Consider the following 18,874-nt stretch of genomic DNA (forward strand, 5'->3'; position numbering starts at 1 on the left):
GTGTTCAAACTCACAAAATGGTCAAGTGTGATAAAGACAGTCCTGTGATTAATCTCAGCCATAAAGGAGGCAAAACTGAGCAGTATTTCAGGAATAGTTTAATGTAGAGGAGACTATAGTGGTAAGAGGTTGGACCTAGTGGTAAGAAGCTTGACTTAGCGGTAAATGGTTGGACCTAGTGGTAAGAGGTTGGTCCTAGTGGTAAGAGGCTGGAGTTAGCAGTAAGAGGCTGGACTTAGCGGTAAGTGGTTGGACCTAGTAGTAAGCTGCTGGATCTAAAGGTAAGAGGTTGGGCCTAGTGGTAAGTGGCTGGGTCTAGTAGTAAAAGGTCACACCTAGTGGTAAGAGGCTACTCCTAGTGGTAAGATGTTGGACCTTGTGGTAAGAGTTTGGACCTAGTAGTAAGAGGCTGGACCTATTGGTAAGAGGCTTGGACGTAGTATTAAGAGCTTTAACCTAGTGCTAAGAGGCTGGAGAGACTGGGCCTGATGGCAAGAGCTTGGACCTAGTGGTAAGAGCTTTAACCTAGTGGGTAAGAGGTTGGAACCTAGTGCTAAGAGGCCAGACCTAGTGCTAAGAGGCCAGACCTAGTGCTAAGAGGCCAGACCTAGTGCTAAGAGGCCAGACCTAGTGCTAAGAGGCCAGACCTAGTGCTAAGAGGCTGGACCTAGTGGTAAGAGGCTGGACCTAGTGGTAAGAGGCTGGACCTAATGGTAAGAGATTGGACCTGGTTTGCAGAGCTATTGTCTGAGAGCAAAAAGTAGACCGAGACCTTGATGGACACAGTGCAGATTATTTAAGCACACTGGTGCAACATCATGTGTGTGGTGAGGAGTCGCTGGGAGCAACCAAGGGAAATCTAAAAAGCTAAAAACATGTAACTATTTTAATTAAATGATAAGGATGAAGGCTGCAGTATCTGTAACATACACAATGTGAGTGGTTAAATGCTTTCTGGCAAAGTATTAAGCTGGAGGAATGTTATTTATACCTAATTACGATGATCTTGTTTATATTTGGGTTGTCTCCTTAGTTTCTGAGAGCACAGCTCAGTTTATGCTGGCAGAGAAACTGGTGGAAACATCTGCGACAGATGGAGAAATTCTCGCTGCCATGCAAGCAAAGCACAATCTCCTAATACACAAAGCGTCACACACAGGACACAGCGCTCTGTCTGTAGAAGAGCAGAGACTCCTACAATCGCTTGATCGTCTCAACCAGAGGCTGCAGAGTAAGTACAGAGACGTATACAGTTGTGCCAGTCCTCTCTGGCTAAGTGCGCATGTGGCTGGTATTACCAATACCCAAACTAAACTTGTGCCAACACCCCCATTCACGTCAGTGTTCCTAAACCACCTAATACAGGTTGTCAGGAGACCCTCCCTCTCTCTACCTACACTCTTGTGTCTCCACCTTTAGTCATCTGTTGTTAGTCCTAACTTGTCCACTGTATTTATTAAAGCTCAACAAAGCATTTAATCCATAATAGGAGCACTTCCCACTTGAAGCCACACTGGTATCTAAACCATCAGAAAACGTGGTGTCTCAATGATTACAGTATTTCACTGTATTTCTAACTTTGTTTTACTTGAAATGGGTTTTCTTTCTTAATCAAACTCGCCGATATCTGGGGACTTTCAGAATCTTGCACCCTATTACATTTGGCCCCTAAGAGTTTTTTTTAATTAGTGCATTCTGATAATGATTAGTGAATAATCTTGCTGGCTCCTTTATTGCATAAAAGGTTCCACATCTGCACAGGGAATGGGATTGTTATGCCGGCAGTTGTTTAGCCGCCGGTTCAAATCCCGACAAGGCTAGCTCGGCAGGACAGAGGACCTCATTCAGACCCGGTCGCAAGCGCTGAACGCTCGCAACCGGGTCTATGTTTAGGCCCTGCGAACACGCACAGCGGCCGCACTGCGCGTGCGCAAGCCCCGGAGCGAGAGAGAAATTGTCTCGCTCCGGAGTTCACTACAAAAGGGGCGGCTGTCGATGTTGATCGACAGCTCGACCTGTTTTGTAGGCGTGGCGGGGGGGGGTGGTTTCACAAACGGAGGCGTTCCTTAAGGAACGCCTGCCGTTTTGTGGGTGGCCGCACTGACATCAGCAGTGATGTCAGTGGGGAGCTTCCTGCTCGATCAGAGCAGGAAGCTCCCTGGGGCTTGCGGTTGCCGAGACCCAACCTTAGGGTCTCGTCGCAAGCCCCGATGGTCGCGATGGTCTTGACCATCAACCTGGTCGGCCGCTAAAGCTGTGGGTGGTAACCCACAGCTTAGATAGCGACCAGGAGGCCGCACTTGAAAAGACAAGCGGTCGCCCTCATTCAGAGCGAGCGCTCGCTTCTTGGGACCGCCTCTGAATGAGGGCCAGAATCCCAACAGTGGAGGTAAGTAACTCTAACCCTCCCTTAGGGGTGCCTAACCCTAACCTCCCCCCTCCTAGTGCCTAACCCTAACCTCGCCCTGTTAGTGCCTAAACCTAACCCCCCCTCCCCGCTCCCTAAACCTAACCTTCCCAGGGTAGTGCCTAACTCTAACCTCCCCCCTAGTGTCTAAACCTAACCTTCCCCGTAGTGCCTAACCCTAATCTTCCCCCATTAGTGCCTGAACCTAACCTTCCCCTGTTAGTGCCTAAACCTAACCTTCCCAGGGTAGTGCATAACTCTAACCTCCCCCCTAGTGTCTAAACCTAACCCCTCTTCCCCTACTAACCCTAACCTTCCCCCATTAGTGCCTGAACCTAACCTTCCCCTGTTAGTGCCTAAACCTAACCTTCCCAGGGTAGTGCATAACTCTAACCTCCCCCCTAGTGTCTAAACCTAACTCCCCTTCCCCTACTAACCCTAACCTTCCCCCATTAGTGCCTGAACCTAACCTTCCCCTGTTAGTGCCTAAACCTAACCCTCCCAGGGTAGTGCATAACTCTAACCTCCCCCCTAGTGTCTAAACCTAACCCCCATTCCCCTACTAAACCTATCCTTCCCCCGGGGGGTGCCTAACCCTAAGTCCCCCCAGGGTGCTCTAAACCTAACCCCCCCATCCCCGGGCTAAGTGAATACTTACCCCATCCACGACGATCAGGATGGCGGGGGTCAGGGGTTTGGCGTTGGGATTATGACAGGCGTCGGTATCTTGGAGCCTGTCATGAATCCCTAGCCGGCATTCTTCCGTCGGGATTGTGAGCTCACATAACTACATCCCCTGCAGGGTTAGGATGTACTTATGAAAATAGTAACATCAATATTTAGTTGATTGATTTGATGTTGATTATGATTGTTGTGTCTGTCTGTCTGTCTGTTACGAGCTTAGACAAACTCAATCTGATTTTGCTTTTCACCTTAGACGTACAAGAAACCATGATCAAACCCCCAGCAGCGACAAATGGTGTTCCACTTAAATCACCATTGGTGAGGTTTATTTTACAGCTTTCTTGCAAATGTTATTGTCAAATATTTAACATTCTTCTCCATTTTAATTCTTTGTATTCTTTTTGCCAAACGCCAGTCATGTTTGCACTTGCATTAAAAACACTTGAAAAGCAAGACACGTTCTAAGCGCTTTCCCCGAGCGGGTGCACTTTATAAGTAGGGCTGGTTGTGTTTTGTGTATTTGTAACCACGCAGCATCAGGATGCAAGGAGTAGATCATCTGACATTGGGCCTGAATCATAAGTGAATGCAACGGCGATTACGAATGCAGATCGGGCGATTGTTGGCCATCGAGCTTGGATATAAGCCACACTGCTCGTGCGCAGCGATTGCATTGCGATTACGGACGCACAGAGGAATCCAGGAATCTGATAGAGCCAAAAGCACTCCTGGGCTTGCGGCAGCGAGACCCTACCCCAGGGTCTTGTCGCAAGCCCGGTGGTCGCGATGGTCTTGACCATCGCGACCATCATTTTGGCCGCTCGCATAAGCTGTGGGTGGTCACCCACAGCTATGCGAGCGGCCAGGAGGCCGCTCTAATAAGAGGTAGGAGGGCCCTGATTCAGAGCGAGCGCTCTTGTCAGAGCGTCCGGCTCTGAATCAGGCCCACTGTTTCATAGGCATGTATAAATGATCTATTGCGATTGCATACGCAGCATGAGAGCGCGCCATCTATACATCCGCTTATGAGAGATGCCAAGATTTGCTCCAGCCCTATCTTGGTGCAAAAGATCCATCTGTAATTGCTGCATCTTTGCGTACACTCAGCTCTGAATAGCCACCAATACGGTCTACTCGCCCCACCAATGCGGTCTACTCCTTATGGTATTTGCAAAAGCCTCATTGCTGCCCAGTTACACCATTTATCCACAACTGGTGATCTAGCCGACTTCCATGTGACTCTCAATAGCCCGCAGATCCGCAAATATGCGAATGTTTGCCGTAACAGTCTTGGACATTTGCGCATTGTGAAAAATCACAGCTGGGGCCGCTTTGCATACATTAGGCCCCCAGACTCTAAGTATCAGCTGCAGTAATGCTCCATGGAATTGATTAAGTGTATGTTGGCGTAAGCAGCTCCTGAACCGTATGAAATATGAGTCCCCAATTTTTTACTACAACAAGGGTCCTCTTGGTTGACTACAGTCGCTAATGAAGTTCCGCTATAAGGGGCCAGAATGATCTAAATTATTTTGCCCCCACCTATCCTGCCATAAATGACCCAGTACTGTCCCCTGTCCCGGTGTGTAATAGGGTACCCATGGAGGATAACCACTGTTATACCATAGTAATAGGCAGCTGACTAGGCTGGAATGCCAGCCTCTCTTCATATTTACATTTCTGTTTGTGGGTATAACTAGGCACCTTTATGCTGCTGTTATGCCCCCAGCGAGCAACACCCCAAGTTTTTGCATCTGTTGATGGCAGATTTTGCACCCCTGCTGACATCGCTATTTTCACATGCACATGGCATACACGCAGGTGCAGGTACATACATACAAATATAGAAGCAGATGACACATTGTGGAAGGTGCATTTTTGCCAAATCATCAATTACTCTAAAGCTGCATACACACACAACGATTTAGTAAATGAACAATTTTAGTAAATGATTTTAGTTCATTTTTTCAAGGGAAAAATTAACGAAAATCGTTTACTAAAATCGTTCATTTACTAAATGGAATGAACGATTTTTTAGAACTACAAACGATTTTTACATATTCCTTTAATGAAAATCGTTGAGTTGGTCAGTCTGACTGAGCTGCAAACTACAAACATGAACGCGCATGAACGATAATCGTTCATCGTTTTAACTTAGAAAGTGAACGATTTTTTCAACGATTGAACTATAAATGATATCGTTAATGATAATCGTTAAAAAAATCGTTGTGTGTGTGTATGCACCTTTAGGGGTTCATTTACTAAATTCTGGCTTTTCAAAGCTGCAGATTATCAGCGTTTTTTGCCCAAAGAATTTAAAACTGCAATAGTGCAAAGCTAACCTTCTAGTAAATATACCCGTTAAAGTCTTAATTTTGATTGCTTTTTATTATTATCATTTATTTTTATTTATAAAGTACTATCAAGTATCCGCAGCGCTGTACAAGGGGGTGAACGTAAACACACGGTAAAATCACAGAGTAACAGCATAGGTATAATACACATAGCGTAAATATAGATAATTGCTATAACCCCATAGACTGGTGTTAGGGCAACACACTGCAGCTTGGAGCATACAGGGGCGAATTGTGGGTGTGCAGCATTGAATCAGTGTTTGTAAACTTGTTTCTAACGTATGGGCGGACAAACTAATGTCTGATTCACATTTCAATACTTCACATACAGTTTTCATGCATGGTGCATACAGTAAAACCACGTAGATTGTACATCACAATTACACCAAATATGGCTTTGCTTGCTCCTCTGTGCTGACAGCGGGGTCCTAACAATTTACTCTGCATGTTCAACTAACAAATAACATTTGCTAGATACTACTTACACCTTTTAGCAATATTATTTTATAGTTTTGATATGAATAGGTCACTATTGTTCAGGAGAAAAGACTTATGGGAATTTGCCAGTACATGGCGATTTACACATTACAGGCTGTATTCAGAGGCGGCCGTACGGTCTACGACCGCACGGCCGCCTCGATGTTTGTCTAGTGCGCATGCGCACGAGGGAGCCAGATCCTTCGTGCGCATGCGTGAGACCCGCTACGACCGACAGCGCCGGTCGTAGCGGGTCTCTTTCCAAAGGGGGCGAGCTGTCGATGTTGATTGACAGCTCGCCCCGTTTGGAAGGCGGGCCGGGGGGTGGCAGCCCAAACGGAGGCGTTCCCATGGGAACGCCTGCCGTTTGGGGGAGGCCCCACTGACATCAGTGGAGAGCTTCCGGCTCTGACAGAGCCAGAAGCTCTCCGGGGCTTACGACAAGTGAGACCCTACCCTAGGGTCTCGTCGTAAGCCCCGATGGTCGCGATGGTCAATGACCATCGCAACCATCACCCTAGCGGTCGTTAGAGCTGTGGGTGTTAACCCACAGCCTAACGACCGAAACAGAGGGCGGCCGGTCAGGATGCAAGCGGCCGCCCAGTTTCTGAGCGACCGCTTGCACCCTCCGACCGCCTCTGAATGAGGGCCTACATCTTTACAGAATCACATGATATATTGGTGGAAAATAACCTTCACCTGCAGGGAAAGTGTTTAGTCCCCAATATGGCTCATCAGTGTAGGATAGGGCTTTCTACTTAACATGTGAAGCATTGTAGAAAGACTCCAACTGCTAGAATGTAGATGTTAGGGAACGGTTTAAGTCAGAGGTTCCCAAATTCGGTCCTCAAGGCACACTAACACTTCAGGTTTTAGAGATATCCATGGTTGGGCACAAGTGGATAAATTAAATTGACTGAGATACTAATTAAGTCACCTGTGGTGAAGCTTGGATATCCATATAACCTGGACTGTTAGGGTGCCTTGAGGAACGAGTTTGGGAACCTCTGGTTTAAGCTAATTCATTACAACTGTATAGCTGTAGGTGGACATTATATATTTCTACTTCAGGGTCCATAGGGGTCCACAGGGTGACCTTGGGGTATAGCTGGATCCTGGATCCTCGGGCACCACGGAGTTAAAGCTTTCAGCTGCTCCCAGGATGCACTTGGGTCCAACCTCCCCTATACCCCGCCCCCGAGCCACAGGCACCTCAGTTTTAGATGGTGCCCGGCCGGAGTCGGGTCACCCTGCGGGGTGGGCTGCAGGAGCAGCCCCCTAAAGCTTTTAATTTTTTATTTAACTTAGTTAAATTTATTTATTTTTTACTATAAGTTTTTTCTCTAGAGCAGCAGCGCTGGGCTGTCTGTACAGACGCCCACGCTGCCGCTCCTTTATTATTTATTATTATTATCCTTTATTTATATAGCGCCACAAGTGTTCCGCAGCGCCTTACATAGTACATAGAACTAATAAGTGAACAAGAAACAAGTAACTTACAGTACATTACAGTGCAGGACAGGGACACAACTTATATACATTGCTGAAATAGTGATTAAAGCACTCACAATAAGCTGCCGGGAGTTGGCGGTCCCGTGTTAGGTGCCCTAATGGGGAGTAGAGAGTAGAAGAAAATGTAAAGAGAAGCACATGAGGGAAGAGGTCCCTGCTCATGAGAGCTTACATTCTAAGGGGAGGGGCAGACAGACAGGCGTGACACAGAAGGGGAAGATAGGAAGGAAAGAGCATGAGGTGGGTTAGGAGGAGTGCTGGAAGGCCTTGATGAAGTAGTGGGTCTTGAGAGCCCGTTTGAAGATTTGTAGAGAGGTGGAGAGTCTGATAGGGAGAGGGAGAGCATTCCAAAGGTAGGGAGCAGCACGGGCAAAATCTCGGATGCGGGAGTGGGAGGAAGTAATCAGTTGGCAAGAGAGGCGGCATGCATTAGTTGAGCGAAGTGGGCGGGTGGGAGTGTGAAGGGAGAGAAGGTCAGAAATGTATGCGGGAGAGGATTTGGTGAGGGCTTTGTAGGTGAATGTAAGAACCTTGAATTGGCATCTGAAGGGGAAGGGGAGCCAGTGTAGGGCTTGAAGGAGAGGGGAAGCAGATATAGAACGTCTGGAGAGGAAGATGAGCCGAGCAGCAGCATTGAGAACAGATTGTAGTGGAGAGAGGTGAGAGACTGGGAGGCCAGCTAGGAGAAGGTTACAGTAGTCCAATCTGGATATGACCAGTGAGTGGATGAGGGTTTTAGTGGCATCCTGGGTGAGGAAGGGTCTAATCCTGGAGATATTTTTTAGGTGAAAACGGCAGGACTGCGAGATGTGCTGAATGTGCGGTTTAAAGGAGAGGGAGGAGTCTAGGATAACTCCAAGACAGCGCACTTTGGGGCTAGAGGAGATAGTTGTGCCATCAATAGATAACGAAATTGTGGAAAGTGATGTAGTGGAAGAGGGTGGGAAGATGATCAGCTCAGTCTTAGACATGTTAAGTTTAAGAAAGCGCTGGGACATCCACGAAGAGACAGCAGAGAGACAGTTGGAGATACGGGTAAGGAGCTCAGGGGTGAGCTCAGGGGTGGAAAGGTAAATTTGAGTATCATCTGCATAGAGATGATATTGGAGGTCAAAGGAGTTAATGAGTTCACCTAAAGAGGATGTATATAGGGAGAAAAGGAGAGGTCCAAGAACAGAACCTTGGGGAACTCCTACCTTTAGTGGAAGTGGAGGGGAAGAGGAGTCATGAGAGGACACAGCGAAGGAACGATCAGAGAGGTAGGAGGAAAGCCAGGAGAGGGCAGTTTCACGTAAACCGAGAGAGTAAAGGATTTGCAGGAGGAGAGGGTGGTCTACAGTGTCAAATGCAGCAGAGAGGTCAAGGAGAATGAGCAGAGAGTAGTGACCCTTGGATTTGGCAGCAAGGAGGTCGTTGCTGACTTTCGTGAGGGCAGTTTCCGTGGAGTGGAGAGATCGGAAGCCAGATTGAAATGAGTCAAGGAGGGAGTGGGAGGAAAGAAAGGTGGTAAGGCGGTTGTAGACAATACGCTCAAGGAGTTTGGAAGCAACGCCAGCACTGAACTGGGGATCGCGGCGGGGGAAGCCAGAGTCTGTACTAGCCGGACTCTGGTTTCCCCCGGGACTGCTGCCGGAAGACGCCGGGGAGATCAGGTAAGCCGCGCACCGCTGATTAGCGGCGGTGCGCGGGTTCCTTTCAAATGCAGTCCCATGCCCCCGGTTCTAGGGGACAGACCGGGGGCGCTAGCGGTGGCGGCGGGCCCCCCCTCCAGCGGAGGCATACCCCGCCAGACCACTAGACCACCAGGGTTAATATCGCGGCAAGCGGGATGCCGGCAACCCGGGGGTTAATATGCTAGCCAGGGGAGGAAGCCTTCCCTGTCAGCGGCTCCTCCCCTCAGCTCAGCGCGCCTTTCAGCTCGTAGTCTGGCGTCGCTGAGCTGCAGATACTCGGCCACTCCTCCTCTGAGGTCTCCAGCGGCCATTTTCTCTGTGGCAGCGCAGATCTTCAGGGAGCACGCGGACCGGTCCCCCTGTGTACCTCTCCCCTGCAGAAGGACAGTGTACACAGCGCTATAGCCCTCCCAGACACTGAATCTGGGCAGGTTGATTGTAGTGGAAAGGTGCAGTGAGTATATCTTCCTGCATGGTATGTGACTTTTACTAGTGCTGCCTGTCTGTGTCTTTTTTCTACTTACTGTCAGCCTGTACCTATCCCTTTCCTTCTCCTACAAGCCCTACAGGTGTGCGGGGGAAGGGTGTTTCTACTGACCTCACCTATATAGATCACGTATTTGTGAGGTCCGTCACATACAGTTGTGTGCTACACGGTGCCATATTGTGGGCTGTTGTTCAGCACACTGGTGAGTGCGCACGTTTTCTTCCTAAGTCATGTCTGAGGAGGAGATTGAGCACTCCGGGGCTCCAGCATTGTTCTCCTGCAGGCGCTGTTCTGCAGGAGTGGATAGGGAGGATTTGTCACAGGACGGCCTGTGCGGACGGTGCCAGGCGGTCCCTGGTACGTCTAAACCTCCCATTTCGCAGGAGCCACCATGGGCGATGTTTTCCCAGGTGCTGGTGTCCATCGCGGACCGTCTGTCGGTCCCGACTGCCGCCCCTACTAGGGCGTTGCCCCAGCCTGCCATCCCCCATTCCCTGGGTGTCCCACAATTATTGCAGACTCCCCCGGGGTCTCAGCCTGTTGGTCCCTATGCGGGGTTGCCAATGTATATTCAGTCCACCCCTGTGGCACAGCCGGCTGTGGTGCCGTTTCAGGCTCCTGTGACAGCTCCTCCACCCTGGGTGGATGCGCTTTCCCACACTGTCCAAGATTTGGCGGCAGCATCTTCGGCTTTTCAGTCGATGTTGCGCAGTGACGTGCCCTCCAGGGCGTCTAAACGCTCAGTCATGGCACAGGCTGCGCATCTTTCGGATTCTGAGGGGTTCTCGGATGATGGTGAGGTACAGGATGACTCAGCCTCAGATGCCTCAGTCCAGGAGGTAGACACTAAGTCTTCCATCAATGTGCGGGCTCTGGTTAAGGCGGTGCGGGCTATTCTTCTGATTGAGGATGAGGCACCCGCTCCCAAGTCAAGGTATCCTAGTTTTAAAAAAGCTAAGGTTACTTCTACAGCGTTCCCCTTGTCTGATCAGTTGACTGATCACATGGCGGTGGCCTGGCAGACGCCCAGTAAGCGTTTCCTGCCACAGAAACGCTTGGCGTCCAATTATCCATTCCCGGAAGCGCATTGTAAGAAATGGGAAACTCCGCCTGCAGTCGATTCCCATGTAACACGCCTCATCAGGAGTGCTACTTTGCCATTGCCGTCTATATCCTCGCTGAAGGATCCTACGGACAGGAAGGTGGAGACTTGTCTAAAGTCTATTTATTCTCTCTCAGGGGCTGTAGCCCGGCCGTCCATGGCCATCTCCTGGGTGGCCAAGGCCATTGAGGGGTGGGCCAACGCCTTGGAGGACACGTTTACGGATGAATCTCCGGACGTCCAGAGGGCGTTGTTAGGACAGATGAGAGATGCCGCCTCCTACATTGGAGAAGCATCTTTGGATGCTAGCCTGTTGACCTCTAGGGTTTCGGCGGCAGCAGTGTCTGCTCGTAGATCCTTGTGGTTGCGGTCTTGGAGAGCAGACGCGGATTCAAAGAAAGGCTTGGAGGCCTTACCTTTTAATGGGGAATTACTATTTGGTCCGGACCTGGACAAAATAGTAGATACCCTGGCAAAATCCAAGTCAGCCTTCCTCCCTTCAGCTACTACACCTGCTAAGGTCCGGAGCTCGGCGTTTCGTTCCTTTCGGGTTCAGGGCAAGGCAAAGGGTCAGTCCTTCCCGAGGCAGTCCGCACCCAAGACCGCCTCAAAGCCAAAGAAGCAAGCCTGGAGTGCTAGGCGCCCTTCTTCCAAGCCAGAAGATAAGCCTTCTGCGTGATGGGACGGGCCTCCCTCTGGGGGACCCCAGAGTGGGAGGCCGACTTCTTCAATTCGCCCAGTGCTGGCACAATACCACCACGGATGCCTGGGTGCGAGAAGTGGTCTCCCAGGGGTACGCCCTGTCTTTTCGGCACAGGCCGCCTTGCCAGTTTTTTTGCACAAGTCCTTCTCAGGACAAAACCAAGGCCTTGCAGGTTCAGGAAGCCATAGAGGCCTTGCTGACGGCGGGGGTCATTATACCCGTACCACAGTCTCAACGTGGGATGGGGTATTACTCTACGCTGTTTCTGGTGCAGAAACCCAATGGCTCTCATCGCCCCATCCTCAATTTGAAGTCCCTGAACAGGTTTCTCAGGGTTCCCAAATTCAGGATGGAAACTTTGCGTTCCATCATACTGGCGATGGAACCGGGGGATTATATGGTCTCCCTGGATATCCAGGACGCCTACCTCCATGTGCCTATAGCAACATCGCACCAACGGTTTCTGCGGTTTGCTATTCTCCACAACCACTACCAATTCAGGGCTCTAGCCTTTGGTCTCTCCACGGCACCAAGGGTATTTACCAAGGTGATGGCGGTCATGGCGGCTCACCTTCGGAGCCAGGGGATACGGTTGCTACCGTATCTAGACGACCTCCTCTTGCTGGCAAGCTCCCCGGAGGTACTGATCCAGCATCTCCACCTGACGGTCGCTTGTCTACAGGCGCACGGCTGGTTGATCAACTGGAAGAAATCCTCCCTCATCCCATCACAACGGATGGTTCATTTGGGGGCCCTGCTGGACTCTCGTCAGCAACGGACTTTTCTGACTCCAGAGAAGGTCTCCTCCTTACAGCTGCGGATTCACAGTTGTCTGAGCAGTGGCAGAGTGTCGGTGCACTCAGCGATGAGAGTTTTGGGGTCCATGGTGTCGGCATTCGACATGGTGGAGTTTGCCCAGTTCCATTCCAGGCCCCTGCAGGGGCTGATTCTTTCAGAATGGAACGGATTGCCACACAGGATCCGCTCTCAGATGCTGGTGTTGTCCTCGGAGGTGCGTCTGTCCCTAGCCTGGTGGCTGCAGACAGCGCATCTCCTGGAGGGGCGCCCCTTTTGGATCCCGGAATGGGTTCTGCTCACGACAGATGCCAGTCTCCGGGGTTGGGGGGCGGTGACAGGCTCCTTGTCACTTCAGGGTCGTTGGTCGGCGGAGGAAGCGATTCTTCCCATCAACATCCTGGAACTGCGGGCAGTATACAGAGCCCTGCAGTCGTCCGGCACCGCTCTTCACGGAAGGGCCGTTCAGGTGCAGTCGGACAACGCCACCACGGTGGCGTACATCAATCACCAGGGAGGGACTCGCAGTCGAGCTGCGATGTCGGAGGTGTCCCGCGTCCTGGCTTGGGCGGAGCGCTATCTTCCAGCTCTCTCTGCAGTTTTCATCCCAGGAGTCCTCAATTGGGAGGCAGACTTCCTCAGCCGTTACGATGTGCATCCCGGGGAATGGTCGCTTCATCCAGAGGTATTCCAACTACTCGTGGACAAGTGGGGGCTGCCAGAGCTGGACCTGATGGCGTCCCGTTACAATCACAAGCTGCCTGTGTACGGGTCAAGGACAAGGGACGCAGGCGCAAGTCTGATAGACGCGCTGTCGGTGAAATGGCTGTTTCAACTGGCTTACTTGTTCCCTCCGATATCTCTGCTGCCTCGGGTCCTGCGCAAGTTCAAACAGGACGGAGGCACACTGATCCTGGTGGCCCCAGCGTGGCCCAGAAGGCCGTGGTACTCCGATCTGCGGAGCCTGTCCATCGACGCTCCGTACCTCCTACCTCAACGGCGGGACCTGTTGTCTCAGGGGCCCTGTCTTCACCCGGATCTGGGTCGACTATCTTTGACGGCGTGGCTCTTGAGACAGCCGTCCTGAGGTCTCGGGGCTTTTCTAGCTCCGTTATTACCACCATGCTGAGGGCGCGCAAGCCTGCTTCCGCGAGGATCTATCACAGAGTGTGGCACACTTACTTTCAGTGGTGCGAGGCCAGAAACTATGATCCCCAGGTGTTCCGAGTTTCGCGTATTCTGGCTTTCCTTCAGTCCGGTTTGGACTTAGGATTACGTCTTTCTTCGCTGAAGGTGCACGTGTCTGCTCTGTCGGTGTGGTTCCAGCGCAGGATCGCTGCTATGCCGGACGTACACACCTTTTTCCAGGGTGTTTTGAGAATCCAGCCTCCCTTTGTGCCACCTGTGGCCCCGTGGGATTTGGCGGTGGTTCTTAGGGCCTTACAGGGTCCTCCTTTTGAGCCCTTGGAGTCAGTGGAGCTCAAGTGGCTAACTTTTAAAACTGTTTTCCTCTTGGCAATTGCTTCTGCCAGGAGGGTTTCAGATTTGGGGGCGCTTTCTTGTCGTCCCCCTTTTCTGATTTTTCATCAGGACAGAGCGGTGCTTCGCACTCGTCCTGATTTCCTGCCTAAGGTGGTTTCCAGGTTCCACATTAATCAGGAAATTGTTGTACCAGCCTTTCAGTCACCTGATCTTTCGGCTGGGGAGACTTCCTTAGACGTTGTAAGGGCACTCCAGGTTTATGTGGACCGGACTAGTTCTGTGAGGAAGTCGGATTCTTTGTTTATCCTCTTTGGTTTTCACAAGAGGGGTTGGCCTGCCAACAAACAGACTCTAGCCCGTTGGCTTCGTTCTGTTATTATTGAGGCTTATATGCAGGAGGGTTTACCTGTTCCAGCCTCTGTTAAGGCTCATTCCACTCGGTCCGTGGGCCCTTCTTGGGCTGCTAGCCGTGGCGCCTCTGCTGTTCAGCTCTGTAAGGCGGCCACCTGGTCTTCCATTCAGACCTTTTTGAGGTTCTATGCGTTTGACACCTTTGCCTCTCAGGATGCATCCTTTGGGCGCCGGGTTCTCCTATCAGCACAGGAGCGTCCCCGCCCTTAGTTGGATTGCTTTGGGACATCCCCAAGGTCACCCTGTGGACCCCTATGGACCCTGAAGTAGAAAACAAGAGATATGGTAAGAACTTACCTTTGTTATCTCTGTTTCTACGAAGTCCATAGGGTCCACAGGGCACCCGCCCTGACGCACCTGGCTTCATATGGGCTCTGTGACTGGTCACCGGTTTTCCGTCTCCCATTTCAGTGAGTATGGTTCTTGTGTGTTCCAGTCTTCCTTCTCTCTGTTTCGTCTCCTCCTCCGGCCTGGGCTGCTTACCAACTGAGGTGCCTGTGGCTCGGGGGCGGGGTATAGGGGAGGTTGGACCCAAGTGCATCCTGGGAGCAGCTGAAAGCTTTAACTCCGTGGTGCCCGAGGATCCAGGATCCAGCTATACCCCAAGGTCACCCTGTGGACCCTATGGACTTCGTAGAAACAGAGATAACAAAGGTAAGTTCTTACCATATCTCTTGTTTTTCTAAGCATCAAGTTTTCAAAGCTGCTGATTTTCACAGTTTTGCCCACAGGATATAAAACCACAAAAGCTGCCGTGTTCTGCTTTCAATTTTATTTCCGTTTTAAATCCCGTGGGCAATACTGATGAAAATCAGTGGATTTGGAAACCTGACGCTTAGTAAATATACCCCTATGCCTCAGCTATAGGCGGTCTCATGCTCTAATAATTCACTTAGTAAAGCGTTTCTCCGAAGGGTTTGCTATGCAAATGGTAATCCCCACAAATTCTGTTTTCCAGGACATTAGTGGCTTATTTCTACAGTGTGTTGTTTTTAGGGAGCAACATAACTGTTTCCAATATTTTAATGAGGTTGTCTTGATCATAACTGTGTTTTTTTATTGTTTCCTTTGAATGTGATTTGATGCAGTCGGTGCTTAGTTTAGCCTTGTAGGCAACTCTGCCATTGTCTGATCCTAGAATTCTGTATTTGGAGCATTGCAAACAGTAGTTTTACAAGTTATGGAGCATACACACGGTCAGATGTGTCAGATGAACGATCTGAACGATTTTTGACTACATTAAAATGAATGGAATCGTCCAAATCTGACTGCAACACATCAGATGTCAGATATCGTTATCTGACCATCGGGAACGCGCATCGTTCATTGTTCATCCATGTCAGATATGTCAGATTTTCCTTCAGATATGAACGATTGAACGATTTTTTAAATTGTTATCGTTCAGATCTGAAGAAAAATCTGACCATGTGTATGCACCATAACTGTATATAATGATGTTACCGAGTATCCGTACGTAATGCATCTGAATGCGATATCCCATTTAATTATCCAAACAATGTCTAATCATTTATAGAAATGTTTATTTATGTCATAACATGTTTTTCAGCATATTCATCAATTTCCACCCCAGGCGGCAGAAAACACGGCACCGAGATACCGGAGTCGGTCCGCTGACCCGCGCACGCGGCTGCAAAGGAGATATTGACGCTTTATCCATCCGCTCGGCTGCAAGTGTAATATCTTTCATTATAGAGCAATAATATCGGTGTATATTCCTGTTTGTGTGTACATATATAAACATCGTGTTTACAAGATGTTTTCTTTTTTTATTGAAAGGTTCATATATTATAATGGATTTATTATTACTAAGATGCATAAAAGCTCACGTTCCATTTCTGCATTTCCATGAAGACGAGTTTGCACTGGCGGCGCAGTGTCGCAGAGCGTGTAACCACATTGGCGCCTTCAGCGTAGTCTAATATTAGTCTCATTTGGAATCACTTCCTAATAATTAGATTGGTTGCCATGGCTTAGAGCACATTGATGCCACACTACGTTATTAAAGACGCTGGATAAGACAAGTCACCATTTCAAGCCTGGGATTGGCGCGTTTTGTATAAAATGCATAAAAAACTGCTTATAAAGAATGTAAGGCATTGCTTTGCATTGGATAAGCACATGCAGTTTTTCAGCTTTTAAATAGTTTTACACTGTAGGAACTTTTGTTCGTGAACACTCTTTTATTTTGACCCATTCCGGTTATGCCTTAAGGTGCATACACACACAACGATTTTTTGAATGATTATCGTTAAACGATATCGTTTGAAAAAATCGTTCACTTTCTGAGTCGAACGATTAATGTTCATGCGCGTTCACGTTTGTAGTTTGTAGTTCAGTCAGACTTGTCAACTCAACGATTTTCATTAAGTTAATATGCAAAAATCGTTTGTAGTTCATAAAAATTGTTCATTACATTTAAATGAACATAGTAAATGAACAACTTTAGTAAACGATTTTTGAATGATTATCGTTAAACAATATCGTCTAACGATAATCGTTTGTAAAAATCGTTCACTTTCTGAGTCAAACGATGAACGATTTTCGTTCAAGCACGTTCACGTTTGTAGTTTGTAGTTCAGTCAGACTTGTCAACCCAACGATTTTTAGTAAGGGAATATGCAAAAATCGTTTGTAGTTCTAAAAAATCGTTCATTACATTTAAATGAACATAGTAAATGAACAAACTTAACATAGATTGTAAGCTCCACTGGGACAGGGACTGATGTGAATGGCCAAATATTATCTGTAAAGCGCTGCGGAATATGTGTGCGCTATATAAATAACTGGTAATAATAATAATAATAACTTTAGTAAACGATTTTAGTTCATTTTTTCAAGGGAGAAAATCGTTCACTAAAATCGTTCATTAACTAAATCGTTGTGTGTGTGTGCACCTTATCACATTTCATGCCTACCCATACTCTACATAGTCATTAATTATTGCGGGAGTTAATTAAAAGCTGCTAGTCCCTAGTGAAAGCCCATGCTACATATAAAAGTGTGACCAGTGCTTAGCAGTCCATAATTTGCTTTGCATATGGATAAGACAAAAAGGGGCGTTAGCTTCATTTGTTTTGTAGTTGTCATTTTCAAACCCCCCTCCCCCTACAAGGTGTGTGCGGCAAGCCTTCCCACGAGAAGGCACAGGGCCTGATTCAGAGCCGGACGCTATTTGCGCTCGCTCATTCAGAAAAAGGGGCCGAATATTTAAATAGAGCGCTCGCTCTTTGCGGTCTGTTGACACCTCTATGTCTGAACGAGCGAACGAAACATGCGCTTGCTATTTTTTAAAAACCGCCCCCTGGCCGCTCGCATCATACGTCATCTCCGCTATTTATTAGATTAATCGAGTACATCGTAAGGCGTATGAACTGCTCGCAGTGCTTGTGGTTGGATTTTCCTACCGCAATCATGCGAGCAGTTCAGGCTAAAAGACAACCAAGTGCTTTGTTAATTATGCACACCCTTAAAACGCCCGTTTTGACCATTTGGCACGCCTGCGTTCGGATCTCCACTCCCCGTTTTCAAGCACCTTCCCCTGTTACCACCCACAAACGCCTCATTCTGTCACTCACATTAGCAGGCATTCGCTATTTTGCGAGCACACGATTTTCGACCGCAATGACTGGTTCGCGCATGTGCATTACAACCCATACGCATGCGCAGTTGTGCGAACATCGCTCGGAGCGAACGAGCGGCCGTTTACGAGCGGCTCTGAATCAGGCCCATAGTGCGCAGCATAAATACTTTCTGCCGCTTCAACAGGATTCCGAAGGAAAAAATCCCTTTATTTTGCTTACAACATGGCGCACAATGCCCAATATGGGCAGCAGAAATAGACAATGATGCTAGAGGGCAGGTCCGTTTTAACAAAATATAATCACTGTAGATTTCTGTTATATTGATTAGTGAATGCATAAAATTAAAATACCATTTATTTGTGTATTTTACCCTTATTTTAAAACCAGTCTGTGGATTGTTACCAGACAAGGAAATATTAATGTGCCGAGGGCTAGAGAATGTCAAAATTTTAGTTACGCATATGTGTTTCTTTGTACTGAAACAAATGTATGTATATACAGTAATAAGTAAGCAGCTAATGCGTGTAATGCATGGAACTGTGATAGGAACTTTACAACACTAGAGGGCGGTGTGTTACTTTTTATCTGAATGAGAGAGTCTGCCATGTGGGCCTCACTTTGAACGTTTAATATGCATGTCCTTATACATTTTGTATATAATAATTGAGTGAGACAAAACTGAACAGCTGTAGACTGTAATGAACCTTGCCTTATTTACACAATAGAGATTTGTAACTACTGTAATGCACTTTACTAAATTATTTTATTTTTTTACTTCTGAATACCTCATCTTTTATGAGTCATTTATAATTTAAGTTGTTTTGTTTGATACAAAAATATAATTATTTTAATATCCAAAATAAAATAAAGAGAATGCTCTTATATACCTGTGTGTTGTATTACTTGTCTAGGGATATGAGATATGTTGCTTGATACAGGCATATGTTTATAGATGATTAACCATCCCAGAGCAAGCATAGTACATAATAGAAGAAAGTGACTTGGATGCTAGCTGGGGCAGAACCCCACAATTATTTGGGTGGGGTATTACAGTCTGTAACCCTGCAGCCCCCATTTAGTGTGGAGGTCTGTGCAGGCATAGAGAGGCCCTGTCAGGCTTTATTGCTCTCAGATAATAGTGGTTGCAGGCAGTAGCAGGGCTACTAATGTTGCAGAGATTGCAGT

General features: G+C 48.2%; 1 protein-coding gene across 3 annotated transcripts in view; it reads left to right on the forward strand.

Moving 5' to 3' along the window:
- Positions 1-18,509, forward strand: part of CEP126 (centrosomal protein 126) — a 94,857-nt gene extending 76,348 nt beyond the window's left edge. For all 3 annotated transcript variants that reach the window (XM_088456690.1, XM_088456691.1, XM_088456692.1), the window contains 3 exons: positions 1,034-1,231; positions 3,345-3,409; positions 15,655-18,509. In XM_088456690.1, coding sequence (XP_088312816.1) covers positions 1,034-1,231; positions 3,345-3,409; positions 15,655-15,753 — 362 coding nt within the window. In that variant the 3' untranslated portion in view covers positions 15,754-18,509. The remainder of the gene's footprint in view (positions 1-1,033; positions 1,232-3,344; positions 3,410-15,654) is intronic.
- The last annotated feature ends 365 nt before the right edge of the window (positions 18,510-18,874 follow it).

Source organism: Taudactylus pleione, unplaced genomic scaffold (genome assembly GCF_031769625.1).
Source record: "Taudactylus pleione unplaced genomic scaffold, aTauple2 ptg000711l, whole genome shotgun sequence".
Taxonomy (NCBI): Eukaryota; Metazoa; Chordata; class Amphibia; order Anura; family Myobatrachidae; genus Taudactylus; species Taudactylus pleione.